The sequence below is a fragment of the Lycorma delicatula genome, chromosome 4 (genome assembly GCF_047948215.1).
Source record: "Lycorma delicatula isolate Av1 chromosome 4, ASM4794821v1, whole genome shotgun sequence".
NCBI lineage: Eukaryota > Metazoa > Arthropoda > Insecta > Hemiptera > Fulgoridae > Lycorma > Lycorma delicatula.
In genome coordinates this window covers 49739648-49759327 of record NC_134458.1, presented here as the reverse complement: position 1 = coordinate 49759327, position 19680 = coordinate 49739648, and the positions used below count along the sequence as shown (strand labels likewise).

Genomic DNA, 19680 nt, shown 5'->3' with positions numbered 1-19680 from the left:
ATTTTAAACGACGGATCAGGAACCTTTTTCAATGCCAGAGATGGATCGACGTCCTGTATAGATCTTGAACTTATAAGCGGATCGATAGCACCGAGGTACAGCTTCCATGTTATAGACGATCTGCATGGAAGCGATCATTTCCCGGTGCAAATTGTAACTGATATTGCAAGAAAAACATATCCAATCTCTAAAAGATGGTTATTTGATAAGGCAGATTGGACGAGCTTCACAGCTAGAATGATACTCCCTGAAACAACTGGAGTAATCGGGGACGATGTCGACGCCATAACAAATGCAATAATTGAGTCGGCATCGAGATATATTCCCAAAACATCTGGGAAACTTACAAAGAAACCCGTTCCATGGTGGAACGATGAAATAAGTGAAGCTATAAAAAGAAAGAAAAGGGCGTATAACGCTTTTAAGAAGCGTCCTAGCATAGAAAATCTTGATGCCTTTAAGAAATACAGGGCGTATGCAAAACGTCTTATGATAGACTCAAAGAAACGATCCTGGCAGCAATACGTGTCATCCATCGACAAAACCACTACTGCAGCAGATGTTTGGAGGAAAGTGAAGGCGATTTGTGGGCGTAATGATTTTGCTCCTATAACTAGCCTTCCAGATGAAGATGATATAAAAGACACTCCATATGAAATTGCAGAGCTATTATCCAATCACTTCGAAAAGGCCAGCAGAAGGGCCAACTACGAAGAAGATTTTCGTACTAAAAAAGAACAACTTGAAGGTCTACTAAACTTCAGAATTGAGTATAATTACTCATATAATGTACCATTTAAAATGGAAGAATTCGCGAAAGCGTTGGAAAAATCAGATAACACAGCTGCTGGTCCGGATAAAATCCATTATAATATGATCAGGCAGCTGAATACCACTGCAAAGCGTAGATTATTAGAACTTTATAATCAAATATGGCGGGATGGAATGTACCCGCAGCAGTGGAAAAAAGCTCATGTTGTTCCAATACCAAAGAAAAATAAAAATTTAACAGACCCCAATAGCTATCGTCCTATTTCCTTGACGTGCGCTATGGGAAAAATATTTGAAAAATGATTAATAATCGACTCGTCTGGGTTTTGGAAAAAGAAAACCTGATATAACCGTATCAAGCAGGTTTTCGGCAATACCATTCTACCACTGATCAAATGATCAGCTTAGAGAACGTTATATATAACAGCTTCATTACAAGGAAACATTGTGTCGGAGTCTCACAATCCTCACAATCTTCAGAAGGCTTTCGATATGACCTGGCGTCATGGTATAATGCTCCAGATACATGAATGGGGCATTCGTGGCAACCTGCCAGTTTTACTGAGCAACTATATGAATGACCGTACTTCCAAGTACGAGTCAGTAGCGAATATTCATCTGTAAGAAATTTGGAAAATGGCATACCACAAAGTTCGCCGTTGAGCGGTACCTTGTTTACCATTGCCATTAATAAATTGATATTAGCCATTCCAGTAAGTAGAAATCAGCAAAAGCGTCTATGTTGATGATCTGGCAATTGTGTATGCCAGCAACAAGACTTCTACGGTGAGGTACAAATTGCAACGAGCGATCAATGCTCTAAATGAAGTGGCAAGGAATAACGGATTCCAATTCTCACCAGAAAAAACGTGCTGTGTACACTTTTGTAGGAAGAGTATTCCTCATCAAAGTCCTGCGTTGACAATTGATGATAATCCAATACAATATAAAGACAATGTAAGATATTTAGGACTAGTATTGGATTAATCCCTTACATGGGGATTACATATACAGGACTTGAGTGATAGATGCAAAAGAGCACTAAACATTATAAAATGTCTATCGAACTTAAATTGGGGCTCAGACAAAGAGACATTATTGAGATTGTATAAAGCATTGGTTCAATCTAAACTAGACTACGGATGTATCGTATATTCATCCGCTAGAAAGTCGCATTTAAAAAAGTTAGACGTAGTTAATAATAGCGGAATAAGATATGCAACTGGTGCTTTCCGCACAAGTCCGACGGCTAGTCTGATGTCTGAAGCCGGAATACTGCCACTACATTACAGAAGAGAGATCCTTTTACTAAGATACGCAGCAAATATATGGGCTTATCCTGCCCATATAAATAATAAACTTTTCAATAACCATCCTATGGCTGCATTATACGAACGTCGTGCTACCTATTCCACACCAGCCGGAATTAGGTACCACGAATTAAGAAGTAAATACGAAATTTCCTTTCCAGATACATTGGCAATATCTACTAGAGAAATACCGCCATGGCTCTTTCCAGCGGTAAATACAAATTCGGATCTCTCGCAAGGAGAAATAAAAAAGAAACCATCAGTGATCATCCAACAGGAATTTTTGGCAACCGTCAGTAGTTACGAAGAACATATTAGAATTTATACTGACTGTTCTAAAACCGAACGTGGTGTTGGATGCTCAATATATGTAAATGGAGAAGCCTACTTTTGGAAACGGCCAGATGTGACCAGTGTCTACACGGCAGAACTCACTGCAATTCAGCAAGCTCTTCGCTACACTGAACACAATTGCGAAGAGAGAGTGTTAACATGTTCCGATTCTTCAAGTGCACTTGTCACAATTCAGAACAAGAACATTAAGGATGTCCTAATTGCAAACATCCTGTCCATTTTATACGTTCTAAAACAACGAGGACAGCGATGCGTATTTGTATGGACTCCGGGGCATGCTGGTATTACAGGTAATGAAATCGCAGACGAAGCTGCCAGAAAGGCAACAGTCTGCGATGATTTGGATGCATTTCCTGTAAGAGTGGGAGATGTTAAAAACCGTCTAACAAACATAGTAGAAAACAAGTGGAATGCTGAATTGAGGAGTTTAAATACAAAATTAAACTCAGTAAAAACTTCTCCTTATAAATGGAAAAGTGACTTTAAGTTGACTCGCCGTGAACAAGTAGCGGTGACCAGACTTAGAATCGGTCACACGCGATTAACAAATTTATATTTGTTAACGGGCGAAGTGAGACCAATGTGCGGAGTTTGTAATAAAACACTGACAATCAAGCATCTAATAGAAGAGTGTACCATATATGAGGATCTCAGAAAGAGGTTCCGTCTTAGAAATAATATTAGTGCTGATCTGGATAATGGAAATGAAGAAAATATAGTTGCATTTTTACACGCCAGTGGACTTCTTAAAAGTCTATAAAATGAAAGTTTAAAGCTGTGATAAAAGACTCTCTAAGCAGTAGTTTTATATATATATATATATATATATATATATATATATATATATATATATATATATATATATATATATATATACATATATATATAAAGAAAGAAATGGTATTGATAAGTTGAATTTTTAATTTCATGGTCTTTTGAGAACCTTATCTCAAATTTTAATATTGGGGCCCTTACACCCCGTAAGTGTTTGTGATTGTCCTTGTCTTTTATGTCTTAATGTTTGTTGTGAAGTTTGTGTTTTTAAATAAAATGTAAGGGCCCTTTACACCCTTACATATGACGATCCAGATGGTGATAGTAATTTATTTTAAAGATTGTGATGAGGGCTAATGACCTTAGCAGTCGATGCCCGTAAAAATTCAGATAAAAAAAAAATAATAAATATAATAATGTGCCCGGAGGTAGATAATCCCCACATCCGGAACACAACATCTACGTTCCACGTCCAGGGCGGCAGCAGCTGTACTCACGTACATTACATATAGCTGGCTAACGGGGTTCCGAGTGTTGTTCTCTGATACTTTCATTTTCGGCCGAATTACATCTACAGGCTGAACTTCAGGACCGGATTTCGCGGCCACCTGCAGGTACGAAACTTTTAACGATTATGGACATCGATTGATACCACCTTTAGAGCTGGCGATGTGGCGGCCACGGTCGAAGTTATTTACAGGTATAACGGAGGCCTTTCGTTGTCCACATGCCCCCCGCGATGGCAAGCATGTAGTTAAGGTGCCCATGTTTTTCGGGGCATGGGAGCCCTGAAAACCTCGGTGTGTAGGGGCCTGGAGTCAGTGCAGAGACTGCGCATCCGCTCTCTGCCAAGACATATGCCGGTTCCACCGGAGTACCGGAACGGACCTCCAGGGTTGGTAGCTCAATGTCGAGTGAGGATACTCCGTCTGTTAAGACGTGCCTATTTGAGCTCCGCGTTTTATTGTGTTTTCGATTGGTTTTTTGGCGTTTTTATTGATTTGGACTTTTGGGAATCTACGTGATTTGGATAACGGACATACTTGTAAATTTTTAAGAGATTTGGATGCGGATTTACCTTGTTATTAAGAGTTTTTTATGTTTTTGGTTTAAGTGACTATAAGGCATCTTTTTTGGCTTATTTTGGGGACACTAAGTTATGTTTTAGTGATACAGTGTGTTATTTTGTGAATGAAGACATCAGAGAAGATATTTACATATATTTATCGTGAGTACTTTCTCTTATTACGAAGTTAATAACCAAATTTGAGGTTATATTATAGACAATTTTATTGACATTTTTCTAATTTAAACGAACTGGACAATACATGCATATTTCTAACTGGTAAACAACCACTTAGAAAATTTTCCATTCAAGTTTACTAATTCGTATGAATTTAGCCAAAGTCCTTGCGAGCATTATATAGGGGAAATAGTTTTTTTCACATATCTTCTGATCCATAGATCCCAGAACTGAAATTCTTCGACCCAAATTTGATTCACAAAGTTTCCTACCCCCTGACCACCCCCCAAATTTTTTTTTTTGGAAATTTTTGGACCTCATTTTTCAATACATACATTTTACCGACCCCCCCAAAATTTTGGGGCCCCCTATTTTGGCGTGTGGGTACTCGTTGGACGCGGAATTGTCCAAGGAGTACAACCGTGGACAATGAGACGTCGTGGGTCACTCCCAACAGAAGATATGACTGAACAAAGAGCTGGAACTTCCAAATCCGCGAATGTTAAAAAGGTGGCCGACTCAAAAGGCAAGAAGCGTTTCAGGCAGGGCTCCTCCGAGGAGGAAGAGTCCAATCCTAATAGTCTAGGTAGCATCACATACCAACTTGGTCTTGTGATGATGGATCTAAAGCAGCACATGGGCCCTGGACTTACCAAATACTTCGGCGAGCACGAGCTCGAACTTAAGAAAATTTATATGGGTCTGAAGGCCCTATCTGAGATGTCACCACCAGTAATTGTGGTGACACAGGCTACTCAAACCGAGATGTTTTTAATGGAACAGGCAGATATTTTAGACACTGAACTTAACGATGAAGAACTAATCGAGAGACTCCCGCAAAGATGGTCCTCACGTGCTATGGGGAAATTTAAGGCTGTTTCCCTCACAGATTGTCATAGGGATACTTGCCAGTTCGTGGATATCCCAAAATCTAGAAGAGCCACGAGTGAACAAATCAAACCTGGTACGATAGCTCATGATGTCACTACCATGATCACAGACCAAGAAGAGAATGAAATACAAAAGAACAAATATACCATATTCTACGACTCGACTCTAGATGAAAAACAGACGGCCAGATGTTTATTAAAGGGGATAAGGCGAGTGCTGGATAAGACAAAAGATGCTACATATGTTTTGCCTACCGGTCCCCATGGTAGTATTATTAAAAAGATTCTAATATACATGAACTGGAATAACGCCTCAATGGTCTCCCTAGTTGTCCCTGGGAGGCTCGATACAACCCGGACAAGATCCAGATCGACCTCCAGACGACGTGCCACTCCTCCTGTTGAGGGTAGCAAAATAGTCGTAGTGAAGGCACAAGGAAAATCCTTCGCTGATTTACTTAAAACTGTTAAAAACAAAGTAACTAAGGATGAGGCCGGGGAAGTATTGTCCCTTAGGAAAGGCAGAAATGATGCGCTGGAAGTCAGAATCAAGGGTGAAGATAATGCTGCACATTTCACTACCACCCTTCGAGACAGAACCGCCAAGTTACAAGTGGATTTGAGGACAAGAGGGGATCGGCGAGCAGTCGTTCATATAAAAGACCTGGATGCCGACACTATGGAAAGAGAGATTAACGATGCTATTGCTGCGGTAGCTGGCTCCTCTGAATCCTTCCGAGTTACATCTATCAGACATGCTTACGGTGACACCCGCAATGCCACTGTAATTACTAACTATAGAACTGCCACTAAACTGATCGCCAGCAGAATAAAAATAGGCTGGGTACACTGTCGTGCTTATATCCGCACAGAAAATGACAAGTGCCAGAGATGCTGGACATCTGGGCATAGGAGTATAGATTGCAAAGGTCCCGACAGGTCTGCCCTCTGTTTTAATTGCGGGGAGAAAGGGCACGCAATTAGGGACTGCAGAGAAGGCATGAAGTGCTTAGACTGTGGCAGCGAAACACACCGCGCCGGAGGCATGAAGTGCGGCGATGCCTAAGTTACTGATGGCAAACACCAACAGGAGTCGTCTCTCCCTTGACTTAGTGGGAGCGACGGCCATGAAAATCGATGTCGATTTATTGGTTATAACTGAGCCTAATAGAATTGAAGCTGCTCGCCACGTTTGGACCACCGACACTGCCGGGGATGTAGCAGTTAGGAGCTACAGTAATAGATGCCCGTGGCAACTGTATCATCGTGAGGAGGGTATCCTTGCCATCACTTTCGCCGAATTTGTTTTAGTTGCTGGCTATATTAGTCCTAATGTTCTTCTGGAGGACTTTGATACATATATTGACAGAATTACGATTTTAATAATACAAGCACCCAAAAGGGTCATATTAATGGGTGACTTTAACTGTAAAGCCATTATAGCTGGTAGTCAATACACAAACAACAGAGGTCGGATTTTCGCGGAAATGATGATGGCTACTGGCCTTATTTGTCTTAACGACGGCACGTATACCTTCGAGGCAAGAGGACACAGAACGGTTCACGATTTAACATTGGTTGATAGTAGATGGGACGCACACACTTTCCACTGGTGTGTGCTCGAATCGGACACAGGCAACGACCATCGTGCCACCCTGTTGGTCATGGACAGCTCTCACGCTCCCGCCCATGCCTCTTCTAAACCACCACGATTAAACGGATGGCAAATTGATATGGTTGTCAATAGGACTGCTGCTAAACTGGCAAATAATAATGAGCTCACACCATTAGTCCTGCAGAATATAATTACAGAGGAAACGGCCAGGATCCACCAATCGGTTAACAGAAAGCATCCAGTTCACTGGTGGTCACCAGAAATTGCCCTGCAGCGCAACAGGTTACAGTACTGGAGAAGGAAGAAATATAGATTACGAGCAGGAGGCGGCCCTCCTTTTGAAGCCGCACTTAATGAATTTGCGGCGGCAAGGCGAGAGCTTAACTACATGATCAAGCGTGCAAAAAGGAACCGATGGAAGGAATTATGCTCTGAATTGGACTCCGATCCCTGGGGGCGGGCTTACCAAATAGTTATGAAGAGGTTCGGACGACGTCTGCCCGTCCTCACGTTGGAGAGTGCAACTGCACAACTAACAGATTTGTTCCCGGTCAGAGATGCTTGCCGATTTGAATGGCCGGACTGTGAAAGATATAGATTCACGCAAGAAGAGGTCAAAGAAGCAATAGGCCGCCTTAGAGACATAAAAAGTCCGGGACCTGACGGCATTCAAGCCGCTATCCTCAAGGGACCAATGAGAAAAGTCCCTTGGGAGATGACCGACATCGCCAATTTTGGTGTCTTGCACAAAGTTTTCCCTGACTGCTGGAAGGCTTCCCGAACCGTATTTTTACCTAAAAGAACCACAGATGCCGACAAGTTATCCCAGGAATTAGAAGACAGGAATGGATTACATGATAACCAATATGGTTTCAGAAAGGGAAAGTCGGCAGTTCATGACATTAATAAAATAGTATCCTGGGCGCAATTAAAGTCTCCAAGGACTACTATTCTCTTCCGAGCTCGTATAATGACTTGTTAGAGTTCAAGGAGTCTGTTCTTAAGAGATTCCCTGCTGCAGTTAGGGCTGATATATACACCTATTATAATCTTATCGCTTACCTCAACAGCAATGAGTCCGTCACCTCTACCATACAGATCATAATCCACGTTTCCAACGATCTTTCTAATTGCCACATCACCGTTCCCATCGGTCAGCCACTGTTCTCTGGCCGCCGAATACACATTAGGTTCGGTGGCCACCAGGAAGTCCGCTTCGTATCTAGCTGCTATTTCTATGCTCAAATCACTAGAGAGTAAGCTCTTGTTATTATTAACTAGTATTACTTTAGTCATGACCTTTGTTACAGCACGGGTTCCCGGTCCTATGTGAAGTGGCTCCACAGTCCAGGCATATGGTCGCCTCCTTGCAATCTTTAATTACATGGCCGGGTTTACCACAGTTGAAGCAGAGGTTTGAACGGTCCTGGCCTCTGCACTCTCTTCTGCTGTGACTGACATCCCAACATCGATAACATTTCTCTATATCCGTCCGGATGTAGGCCCTGCAACTCACCCACCCTACTCTCAGCCTTGCTGCAATTAATTTCGTTGCATTCCTTTGACTTGTGACCACCGTGGCATTTTTTGTGTTTCCGAATGCCTCCCTTAGTGATGTGACCTGAAAATTTTCTCCTTGTCCTAGTACCTTCTCTACCGCTTCCCTGACCTCTCGCTCAGTAGTGTCGCCCAACATGTCTTTTACATGAACGACTGCTCTGCGGTCTCCTCTTGTTCTTATATCCACCTGGAGATCCTCTGCTCTGTTCTTCAGCAGGGAGGAAAACTCCCCCGCCTTCTGCGCCCCACTAATTCGGACCTCTAGTTGTTGATCTCTTCTCTGTTTAATTGACAGTATTTCGCCGGCCTCCTCAACCTTAACCTTTTCTTTCATGGTTTTCAACAGATCGGCATAAGATTTACCGGGGGCCCTTACTACGACCGTTTTACTTTCAACGACCGGGGGGGGGGGTTTCCCCTTCTTGTTGATACCGACCTCGACCTTGCCCTCCCTTGTTCGCTCAGGCTGGGGAATAACATCCTCGGCAAGGTCTTACCCTTCCTCATCATGTATATTACTATTTTTCTCACTATGATGCCCGTTGGACCACTGGGAACCACAAAGACAACTGACTCCGGCTTACCTACAGCTCTTCGTAAGGCCTTTATAATATGAGAGGCCATTATCTTATCTCCTTCTCTAGAGTTTCCTTTTCCATATGACCTGGCGACATGGAGTAATACTCCAGATACATGAATGGGGCATTCGTGGCAACCTGCCAGTTTTACTGAGTCTGTCAGTATTGCTCAGCAACTATATGAATGACCGTACCTTCCAAGTACGTGTCAATAATTAATATTCATCTGAAAGAATGTTGGAAAATGGCATACCACAAGGTTCACCGTTGAGCGGTACCTTGTTTACCATCGCCATTAATAAATTGTTATTAGCCATTCCAGTAGAAATCAGCAAAAGCGTCTATGTTGATGATTTGGCAATTGTGTATGCCAGCAACAAGACTTCTATGGTGAAGTACAAATTGCAACGGGCGATTAACGCTCTAAATGAAGTTGCGAGGAATAATGGATTCCAATTTTCATCAGAAAAAACGTGTTGTGTACACTTCTGTAGGAAGAGAATTCCTCATCAAAGATCCAATAAAATATTAAGATAACGTGAGATTTTTAGGACTAGTATTGGATAAATCCCTTACGTGGGTATTACACATACAGGACTTGAGTATTAGATGCAAAAAAGCCCTAAACATTATTAATTGTTTATCAAACATTAATTGGGGCTCAGATAAAGAGATATTATTGCGATTGTATAAAGCATTGGTTCAATCAAAATTAGACTACGGATGTATTGTATATTCATCCGCTAGGAAGTCGCATTTAAGAAAGTTAGACGTTATTCACAATAGCGGAATAAGATATGCAACAGGCGCTTTCCGCACAAGTCCGGCGACCAGTCTATTGTCTGAAGCCGGAATACTGCCACTACATTATAGAAGAGAGATCCTTTTGGTAAGATACGCCGCAAATATATGGGACTTTCCTGCCCATATAAATAATAAACTTTTCATGAATCATCCTATGGCTGCAGTATATGAACGTCGTGCTACCTATTCCATACCAGCCGGAATTAGGTACCACGAATTAAGAAGAAAATACGAAATTGCTATTCCTGAGACACTAGTAATTTCCACAAAAGAAATACCGCCATGGCTTTTGCCAGCGGTAAATACAAGGTTGGATCTCTCTCAGGAAAAATTAAAAAAGAAGCCGGTAGTAATCATCCAACAGGAATTTTTAGCCACCGTCAGTAACTATGAAGAACATATCAGAATTTATACTGACGGCTCTAAAACCGAACATGGTGTTGGATGCTCCATATATGTAAATGGAGAGGCCCACTATTGGAAACTGCCAGATATGGCCAGTGTATATACGGCAGAACTTACTGCCATTCAGCAAGCTCTTCGGCACACAGAACATTATTGCGAAGAGTGCTAATATGTTCCGATTCTCTAAGTGCACTTGTTGCAATTCGGAACAAAAACATTAAGGATGTCCTAATTTCAAACATCCTGTCCATTTTATACGTTTTAAAGCAACGAAGACAGCGATGTGTATTTATATGGACTCCAGGGCATGCCTGGTATTACAGGTAATGAAATCGCAGACGAAGCTGCCAGAAAGGCAACAGTCTGCGATGATTTGAATGCATTTCCTGTAAGAGTGGCAGATGTTAAAAACTGTCTAACGAACATAGAAAGAAACTAGTGGAATACTGATTAGAGGAATTTAAATACAAAATTAAACTCAATAAAAACTTCTCCATATAAATGGAAAAGCGACTTTAAGTTGACTCGCCATGAACAAGTAGCTGTGACCAGACTTAGAATCGGTCACACGCGATTGACAAATTCATATTTGTTAACCGGCGAAGAGAGACCAATGTGGGTGTTTGCAATAAAACACTTAAAATTAAGCATCTAATAGAAGAGTGTACAATATATGAGGACCTCAGAAAGAGGTTCCGTCTAAGAAGTGAAATTACTGCTGATCTGGATAATGGAAATGAAGAAAAGATAATTTCATTTTTACACCCCAGTGGACTTCTTAGAAGTCTGTAAAAGTTGAATATTTTTAAAGCTGTGTTAAAGAATCTTTAAGTGGAATTCTTTATGTATATGGGAGTCTCGAAGCGTGGCACGTGTAGTGATGGGAGGTAGCCTCTTGCCTAGGCCATCCTGGCTCGTCTGCATTCAAGAGCGTGAGTTGGGGTGTGTCCAATGATGGCATGGGGAACCCTCAAGGGTAAACTGACGGTGCGGGGCTATGGGTAAGCGCAATCGATGCCTGTAGCCTGTTTATAAGGAGTCAACTGCCACGGTATCCTGGCGCGACTAATATACTGCTTCACGGCGGTTCTTGTCGCCCCGAGGGTGCTTAAACAAATTAATAAACGAGACAGGTAGAATAATGATATAGTATTGTATAGACATATATTTTTTAATTACCTGTTCATTGAGATTTTTATCTCAATTTTTAATATCGGGGCCCTTTACACCCCGTAAGTGTTGTGCTTGTCTTGTTGTTTTAATGTTTCCGTGTAGTTTGTGCTTTTAAATAAAATGTAAGGGCCCTTTACACCCTTACATATGACGATCCTGATGGTGACACTAATTTCTTTCTAAGAATGTGACGAGGGCTAATGACCTTACTAGTCGATGCCCGTAAAAATTCAAGAAAAAAATAAATAATAAATCCGTAATCCTCATAGCAATTATAATACACAAGTCACACACACACACACACACAAGCACATTTCTGGGGGGAAAATGGTCATATTCTTTCTAGTCTAAATAAAACATTTACATCGTATAAACGTCGTTCAAATTGTGTAATAAAACTGATTCCTTTGTGAATACAAAACAAAATAACCGACTTAGATGCCATATAAAATGATTTTGTAACAACGTTTTAAAACTGACGCCGTATATTGTCAGTTTAATGGCTACTTGATCTGAAAAGGTTAAAAAAAAAACATATTGGTATTGTAAACATTAACGTTTCCATATTTGTGTTTTAATTTCTATTTAAATTTTAAGATTGGGGCCCTTTACTCCCCTTAAGTGTTGTCTTAGTGTTTTGTCGTTAAATGTTGTGTGTAAATTTTGTGTTTGTGCTTTTAAATAAATGTAAGGGCCCTTTTCACCTTACATATGACGACCCTGATGGTGATATAAACCTCTTTTAAGTATGTGACGAGGGCTAATCACCTTAGAAGTCGATGCCCGTAAAACACAAAAAAAAAAAAATAATAAGTGACAATAATAAAATAATTAATAAACACAAATATTAATATAGTAATTACAACCACAATAATAGTCAGGATAATAGTACTAAACATGGCATAAAAACAGAGAAAAATACACAACGTAATCAACAAATATAACAGTTATAATATTATAAGTGATAGTAATGTCAATAGTAAATAATAAATACAGATTTCACATAAAACAGAGTTCAAAATAAATAATCGATCGGAATTTATTCCAGGTATATAAACAGCAAACTAGTATTCAAACCCATTAACAAAAGAAACCGCTAGTTTTCCCTTTTTAACCACTAGTCTTATATTAAAAAACTATTTTATAAAATTCACTTGCAAATCCCTTTTGTTGTCTACTCAGTTTATGAATGAGTCTATTGTATTATTTATTTCACTTATGCACTTATAGTTTTACTGTAACTCACCTGTAGTATTTCTTGGTTACTGGAATTACTCGTGGCGTCACCTTAATCGTATCGAACTGGATACTCTCTTCGCTGGACTGACGTCTAGCAGACTCACACCTGTGACTCTCCACGCTGGATCGTCGTCGTACGTCTCGCTAGACTGGTTCGCAGAACTCTGCAGAACCCATACGATTCCATACAACTCGCAGCCTCTCCTCGCTGAACGCCTCGCAGAGCTGCCCTTGCGGGACTGACACTGTAACGCCTCACAGACTAGTTTTAATGGAATTCTTTTATTAGCTGGTCTTACTGGACTATTTATACTGCTAGCCTCTTTACCTGTCGGACCGGACCCAAGTCGAAGCGTGAGAACAGTTGACCGAGGCTTTTGTAAATTCCAAACCTGGTCTCTTCTCACCGTACAACAGATGTTCACTGTGTGTTCGCGGGCTGTATAAAAGAAGACAATGGAAAAACGGACCTATTCTTTACAAAAAAGGTTCTCCTTTTTGTTCCTTTCTGAATTCTTCCAATTATTATATTATTACTTTTATAATAATCGGTAGGAATCCGTTACTTAGGCCGGTCTTGTTACAATACGTTCCATATCAGCATATTAACCAGCATATTTCAAGCATCATAAAGTTAACAATCGTTTTACACTGTTTGTACAAAGACAATGGCTGTTTTAACTGACGCATATGCATCTCTGAAAAAGATAAAAATTAAAAGTCAAAAGTTACAAAAATCTAAATTTCTTAAACATTAACACAATAGACTTTAAAAAAATAATAAAACCAACTTTTAAAAAATGGTTAAATACTAAAAAAGTACTATAGAATAAAAAAAATTATTGATCTATAAAATTTATAGTTCATTAAATTTCAGTTTCATTAATTCAGTATGAAACTAAAAATGAAGAGCTACCAACAGCTTGCTAGTCCTTAATTTGACACTGCCATCAGAACATCATAATTAAAAAAAAAAAAAAAAAAAAAAATGGTATATTGTATCCAAAAAAATTGCAATGAAATTGTAAACCGTACGGTAAGAGTCTCCCAAATATAATTTCTTCCGTTAAAAAATTTAACAAAATGATACTGATATCAAACAAGCTTAAGAGACTACATTTCTATTTTCAAAAGTTAATTAGGATTTTTTTTTAAATTCATATTAAGTATATGTAACAGACAATAGAAATACAATAATTTCTCGAACATGGTATTGCTGATATGTTAATTAAGTAATATTAACAATTAATAAAATCCCCCTTACCAGCACATTGAGATAAGCTCTAGATCTTTCGGCTAACTTGGAAGCCGTCATCAAGAGTTAAAATATTACATTAAAGTCAAAAATTAAAAAATCACAGGTTAAAATATATAAACAGTCATGACTTTCCACACTGGAGGTCATATAATTATCATTACAACAAACTTAACAACCTCAATAGCAGGGGGTGTTAAATATATGTAATAGACAATAGATACAAAAAACCGATAATAAAAAATGTTTAAGCGTTCCATATAATAAGTAAAAAATAGAAAAATTTGTTACAAAACTCTTACCGGCCCGATTTCAATTTGTGACAGCAAATTTATAATTGTCAAATTTAACAAAAATTGCGGTAATGAATTAATACTACTCCTGCTGATTATATGAGTTTTTTTAATAAATCAAATCGAGCCGAGATGAGTTTTGTAACAATTTTTTCTGTTTTGATTATGGAACGCTTAAACAACATTTTTTATTATCTGTTATTGTATATCTATTGTCTATTACACATACTTAGCATGTATTTTTTTTTAAACAAAATTCTAAATTATAACAGATTTTTATAATAGAAATGGAGTTTCTTAACCTTTTTTATATCAGCATCATTTTGTTAAATTTTTGAGCGGAAGAAATGATATCTGCAAGACCTTACTGTACGGTTTACAATTTCATTGTAATTTTTTTTTGGACATCACTGTGTTTTGTTAAGATTATTCTTTTAATGTTTTTATGAATTACTGATTGCTATCTTATGAATTTGTTATTAAAATTTATTGCCTTTCTAGAACAAACAAATATACATTTTTTTGAATTTCTCGGGCAATTTTTTTTTTTGATAGTCATTACGTTCACTTCGTACCATATTTTTACTTTTTTAATAAAACATGGATCTTCACAAATCGAAGATCCATGATGTAACAGTGCACTTATTACTTTGTAAGAGTACCCCTCTCTACAAGGGGTCAAGTAAAGACCGAGTCCCGGCCGGTGGCGCCGGTTGCTGGGGGCGCTTCAGCGCTTGCTGGGGCTGGTGCTATCGGTTTGAGGCAGGCATGAAAAGACCGAGACCCGGTCCTCCGCGGGCGGGGGGGGGGGAGGGAGACGGCATAGCCGGGTCTTCCTTGCGCGCGGAGGATTGGAGGCAGGCAATATAAAAAGATCCGGAACCGGGGGGGCTGACCTACCGTGCCGGACGTACTGCCGGTGGGTGGGAAAGCCCTCTTAGAGTCACAAGGACACGTCCCTGGGCCGCGTATACTTTAGTGGATGTCCGGCCCAGGGATGTAGGGGGAAAAAAAGAGAGAAAAAAAAGAGTAACCCTCGAATTTTATTGTATCCATGGACACCCTTTTATATTATTATTAAATTAATTTTTTTTTTTAATTTTCCATCAATTAGTTCAAATAGTTCTAATTGTAGAATAAACATTTTACCAATCGAATTTATTTCTGTTTTATGTTGCCACATTTGCAACACTTCCCTACTGTTCGTGTTTTTTGTGTCTTATTAGCACCTATAATCTCTTGTAAACTAATACTTTTACATTTTTTAATGAAGTGGTGGGAATTTAAAAAAATGTTTTATTTACTTCCATTTACATGGAGAGCACTTACTATTAAAATTAGCTATAGTATTTGCTTTTCTTAATTCAAGAACATTATCGATCAAGTTTATGTATGCTACCTAGTACTATGAAGTACTGTTACCTTTGAGAGTATTCTTTATTACAAATCTAATTGATCTGAAATATAATATTTTCACACTTATTTTTTTATTTTTTCCCCATTTTCATTTCACTTTTAGGTCACGTCATGTTTTCCTAGCAAAGGCACTTTTATACGGATTTGTATACTAGATCGTGGATACCGGTGTTATTTAGCGGTTGGGTTTCAGTTAACCACACATCTCAGGTATGGTCGACCTGAGACTGTACAAGAATACACTTCACTTACACTCATCCAATCATCTTCATTCATACTCTGAAGTAATACATGACAGTGATTCCCGGAGGCTAAACAGGAAAAAGAAAGGTTAGGTCATGTTTAGAACTGTAAACATAGTTCCTTGACTTCTCCATGCCTTCCAGTTTTCTGCAGGCTTTTACCGGCGATGTTCGAACGAACTTCTTAATAAGATCATATATATATATATATATATATGTACATATATATACATACATTATATATATATATATACATATATGTCATACTTATATTTAAGTATATATGTATTTTACATATATATATATGTACATATATATACATACATTATATATATATATATACATATATGTCATATATATATATATATATATATATGACATATCACTCTAAATCTCATTTAGACATAAAAGATTGAACTTTATTACTTTCAAGAGAATTTCCATGTAATTAAAAGTTGGATGTTTATATTTGTAATATTTATAAAATATTATGTGATGCAAAGTTCATTGGTCTTGGACAAGGCATTAATTTATCCTGATCAGAGGCAGTCCCTTTGCAAGTTCATCCCTTCCCTCATCTTCCCACCCTTTCCTTCTTCTTTATTCCGCCTTCCCTAAATGAGTACTGTGAAGGTTGTGTCACCTAACATCCTGAATACATTTGTGGCATCATATGCTGGAACCTTCTAATAACCAGCTGTTCAGCCACTTCTTTATTGAGGCTAATGTGGAGGTAACCTTCTGATTCTAAGGAAGTGTCTACCATCTTTCCTATCTGGAGGCTAAAGTGCCTCTTGGGAAAAGCCAGGTCTCTTACTCCTCAGAAAATCAAATCTAATCTGTGAAGTGCATATTATTTTTTTAATGATATTCTGTTTGTCACTCATAGTACTTTGACCCGGGTGAAGTTTTATACACTTATGAATCTCCTGCTGGGTACGGACTAATTGCACTCAGAATAATTGCTTGGTGGATGTTCATCTATTCAACGATTCTAACTTTGAAGCACTACCCTGAGAAAGCATCATTTTATTATCCTTTTGATCTAATAGCAACACTCTGGTAAGAATGGTTAATATTTATTTTATTTTTTTATTAATGAAATTAAAGTTTATAATCTTTTTTTAAATGAATCTTTAAAAAAGTAAAGTGGAAAGTTATAACAAAACTGTATCTATTTACTTAAATTTTCTAATAACGGTTCATTAATTTCTCAAAAATTTTCAATTATAAATTCTTAATTAAATTTATTTTAAAAATGTATTAAATTTTTACTCTGCATTCATTTTATTTTTTACTGATGGAGGGCTACAGAAAATAGTAGCGGACTGCTAAAGCTGTAAGCTAAAATAAGTAGGATAAGTTAACAAAATTTTTAACCCAGAATTACTGATTACATAGAAGAATTATGAACTTAACATAAATAATTATGTACTCAACATAATTTTGCTACTACTTTTATGTTTCTAAGAACATATCTTTTTTGTTTATTAGGATAAAATATTTAGTTACACTGACATTTATATTTTTTAATAGATATTATATAATATTCTGGTATTGTGATTGTTTTTGTTTTATTTTTTGCATTTTATTAGGGAAATAACCCTTGACCTAATAGTAAATTACAGATTAATTATACATTTGAATGAAGTTCAGCATTTTCTCACCTTATAAATGAAGATTTAACTGCTACTAAAAAAAAAATTGTTTCTCTGTGAACTTTTCTAGAAAAAGTACAAAAGCAATTGTGAACATGTTAAGTAAGTTTTCATAAAATTATTCTTTTTTTTTTTTTTTTTTTAAAAAGTAAAGAATTTTTTTTATATTATTAGTATCATATTATAAATAATAAAACTAAACCTAGAAAGAACTCTTTAAGTGGAGCGCATAACTGCCATTAATGGTGTATGATTACATACAAATATACATAACCCTGGTCAGTGTGAAGAAGTTGATATTCTGTGCCATCTGTGTAAAAATAATCTGGTTTGCAGAATTTAGTTTTCCAGAAATTTTGTTTACTATAATATGAAATTTCTCCTTTTTTGCTGTTTACATTCTCTATTTATTTTATTTCTCAAATACCATGCATCATTAATTCAGTGATAATTTTTGCACTTTTATATTTTCTAAAATATGAATTAAGTTTATTTAATATAGCTTTTTAACAATTATATTAATGTTTTTAATAATTAAATTCATAACATTACAAAATAAAAAGTAAAGTTAACAAGCAATATTTTCCCCTCAGGTTCATCACTGGCCCAGCATTCATAATTTGTGCAAATAATTTTGTTGACAAATGGGTGAGAGAAAGTATTGTTTGTTTTGTACAACATTCTATTGCGATAGCTGGACACATTCTATTTCTGGTAAGAAAAAATTGTTTTCATTCACTAGATTTGATAGCACCATCATTATTATTGTAATGATAATAATTGTTATTACAATGATAATTATTATGGTATGTTATTGTTATTATTACACTAATAGACAAAAAAAATTTTAATGTTTCTCTAAGTGTGATATCACTTCTTGAATTGCTTTTTTGTGTACATTACAGATCTGTAAATACAATCTTTCTATCACCCTTAATTCTTAACAAATTAATAAATAAATTACGCTCCAAAAAAAATTAAGGGAAAATATAGTTAAAATCTGTAAAATTTATCATTTTGCATGGCCATACCTGTGTTAGAATGATTTCGCTGATACTTTTCTTTTATAAATAGTCTCAGGCATATCCCGAATTAATGTCCAACAGTAATCGGCTACCATGTTAGTATTCCGTTTCCATTTATAGTGGCTTTCAATCACCGAAATGTCTTGGTGGAAACGTTCACCGTGTTCGTCTCTTACGTCTCCGAGATTGTCCGAAAAAAATCAAGATGTGAGTGGACGAAATGTATTTCTAAAGACATATTACATCCCATAAGCTCTGTATGAAGTAAGAAGTTGATTAACAATATCGTGGTAATTATCGGAATTTTGTTTGCCGAGTAAATTTTTGCAAACGTCTTTAAATGAAGCCCAAGGTGCACTTTCTACATTGAGTTCATTACATCATCTTCGACCAAATCTCTTATTTGAGGACCAATAAATATTCCTTTTTTAATTTTTCCTTCACTTACATTCGGAAATTTCTGCCTAATGTCCCTATCTCGGCTGTCCCATTCGCAAGGAAAGCACTTGTACTTATTATAGTGTAACTGCATGCCTAACAAAATAGCTATAACTTTCAAATCATTACATATGTTCCAGCTTTGTTTTTTATAATATATTTTTTCAAGAACGTCTTTCATCACATCGTATGTCTCTTTCAAATTAACACCATAAGCGATTGGTATCGAAGACCTTTGTGTAGTAGAACCACTTTTAACTATGCTTGGACGAATGTATGAAAAGGCGCCAGTCCTCAGGTTTATGAACTTGTCCTAAATGCAACAAAGCTCATCAATATTTGTGCAATAAACCAGATTATTTTCATCAGTAAAGTACTGAGAAAGTTCTTTTTGTTGGCTTCGAAAGCCCAAAATTTTTGTATTTTTTTCGATGTAAATTCCAACCTTGCAGTCTTGATCCTAACAGTTTGGGTTAATTTTTTGATAAACTTAAATCCCTAACCAAGTCATTTATTTCACCTTGTCATATAAGATGTGGCTTACTGGAAGATAATTCAAAATCAAAATCATTGTTGTCATCTTCAGTACTTTCTAATTCATCATTGCTGCTTTCAAAACATACATTCAGAGGTGGTT

At 37.3% G+C, this 19680-nt stretch overlaps 1 protein-coding gene across 3 annotated transcripts in view; it reads left to right on the top strand.

Moving 5' to 3' along the window:
- LOC142322848 (transmembrane protein 145-like) overlaps window positions 1-19680 on the top strand; it is a 60488-nt gene that overhangs the window by 33892 nt on the left and 6916 nt on the right. For all 3 annotated transcript variants that reach the window (XM_075361929.1, XM_075361930.1, XM_075361927.1), the window contains 2 exons: window positions 16812-16984; window positions 18174-18294. In XM_075361929.1, the coding sequence (XP_075218044.1) occupies window positions 16812-16984; window positions 18174-18294 (294 nt within the window). The remainder of the gene's footprint in view (window positions 1-16811; window positions 16985-18173; window positions 18295-19680) is intronic.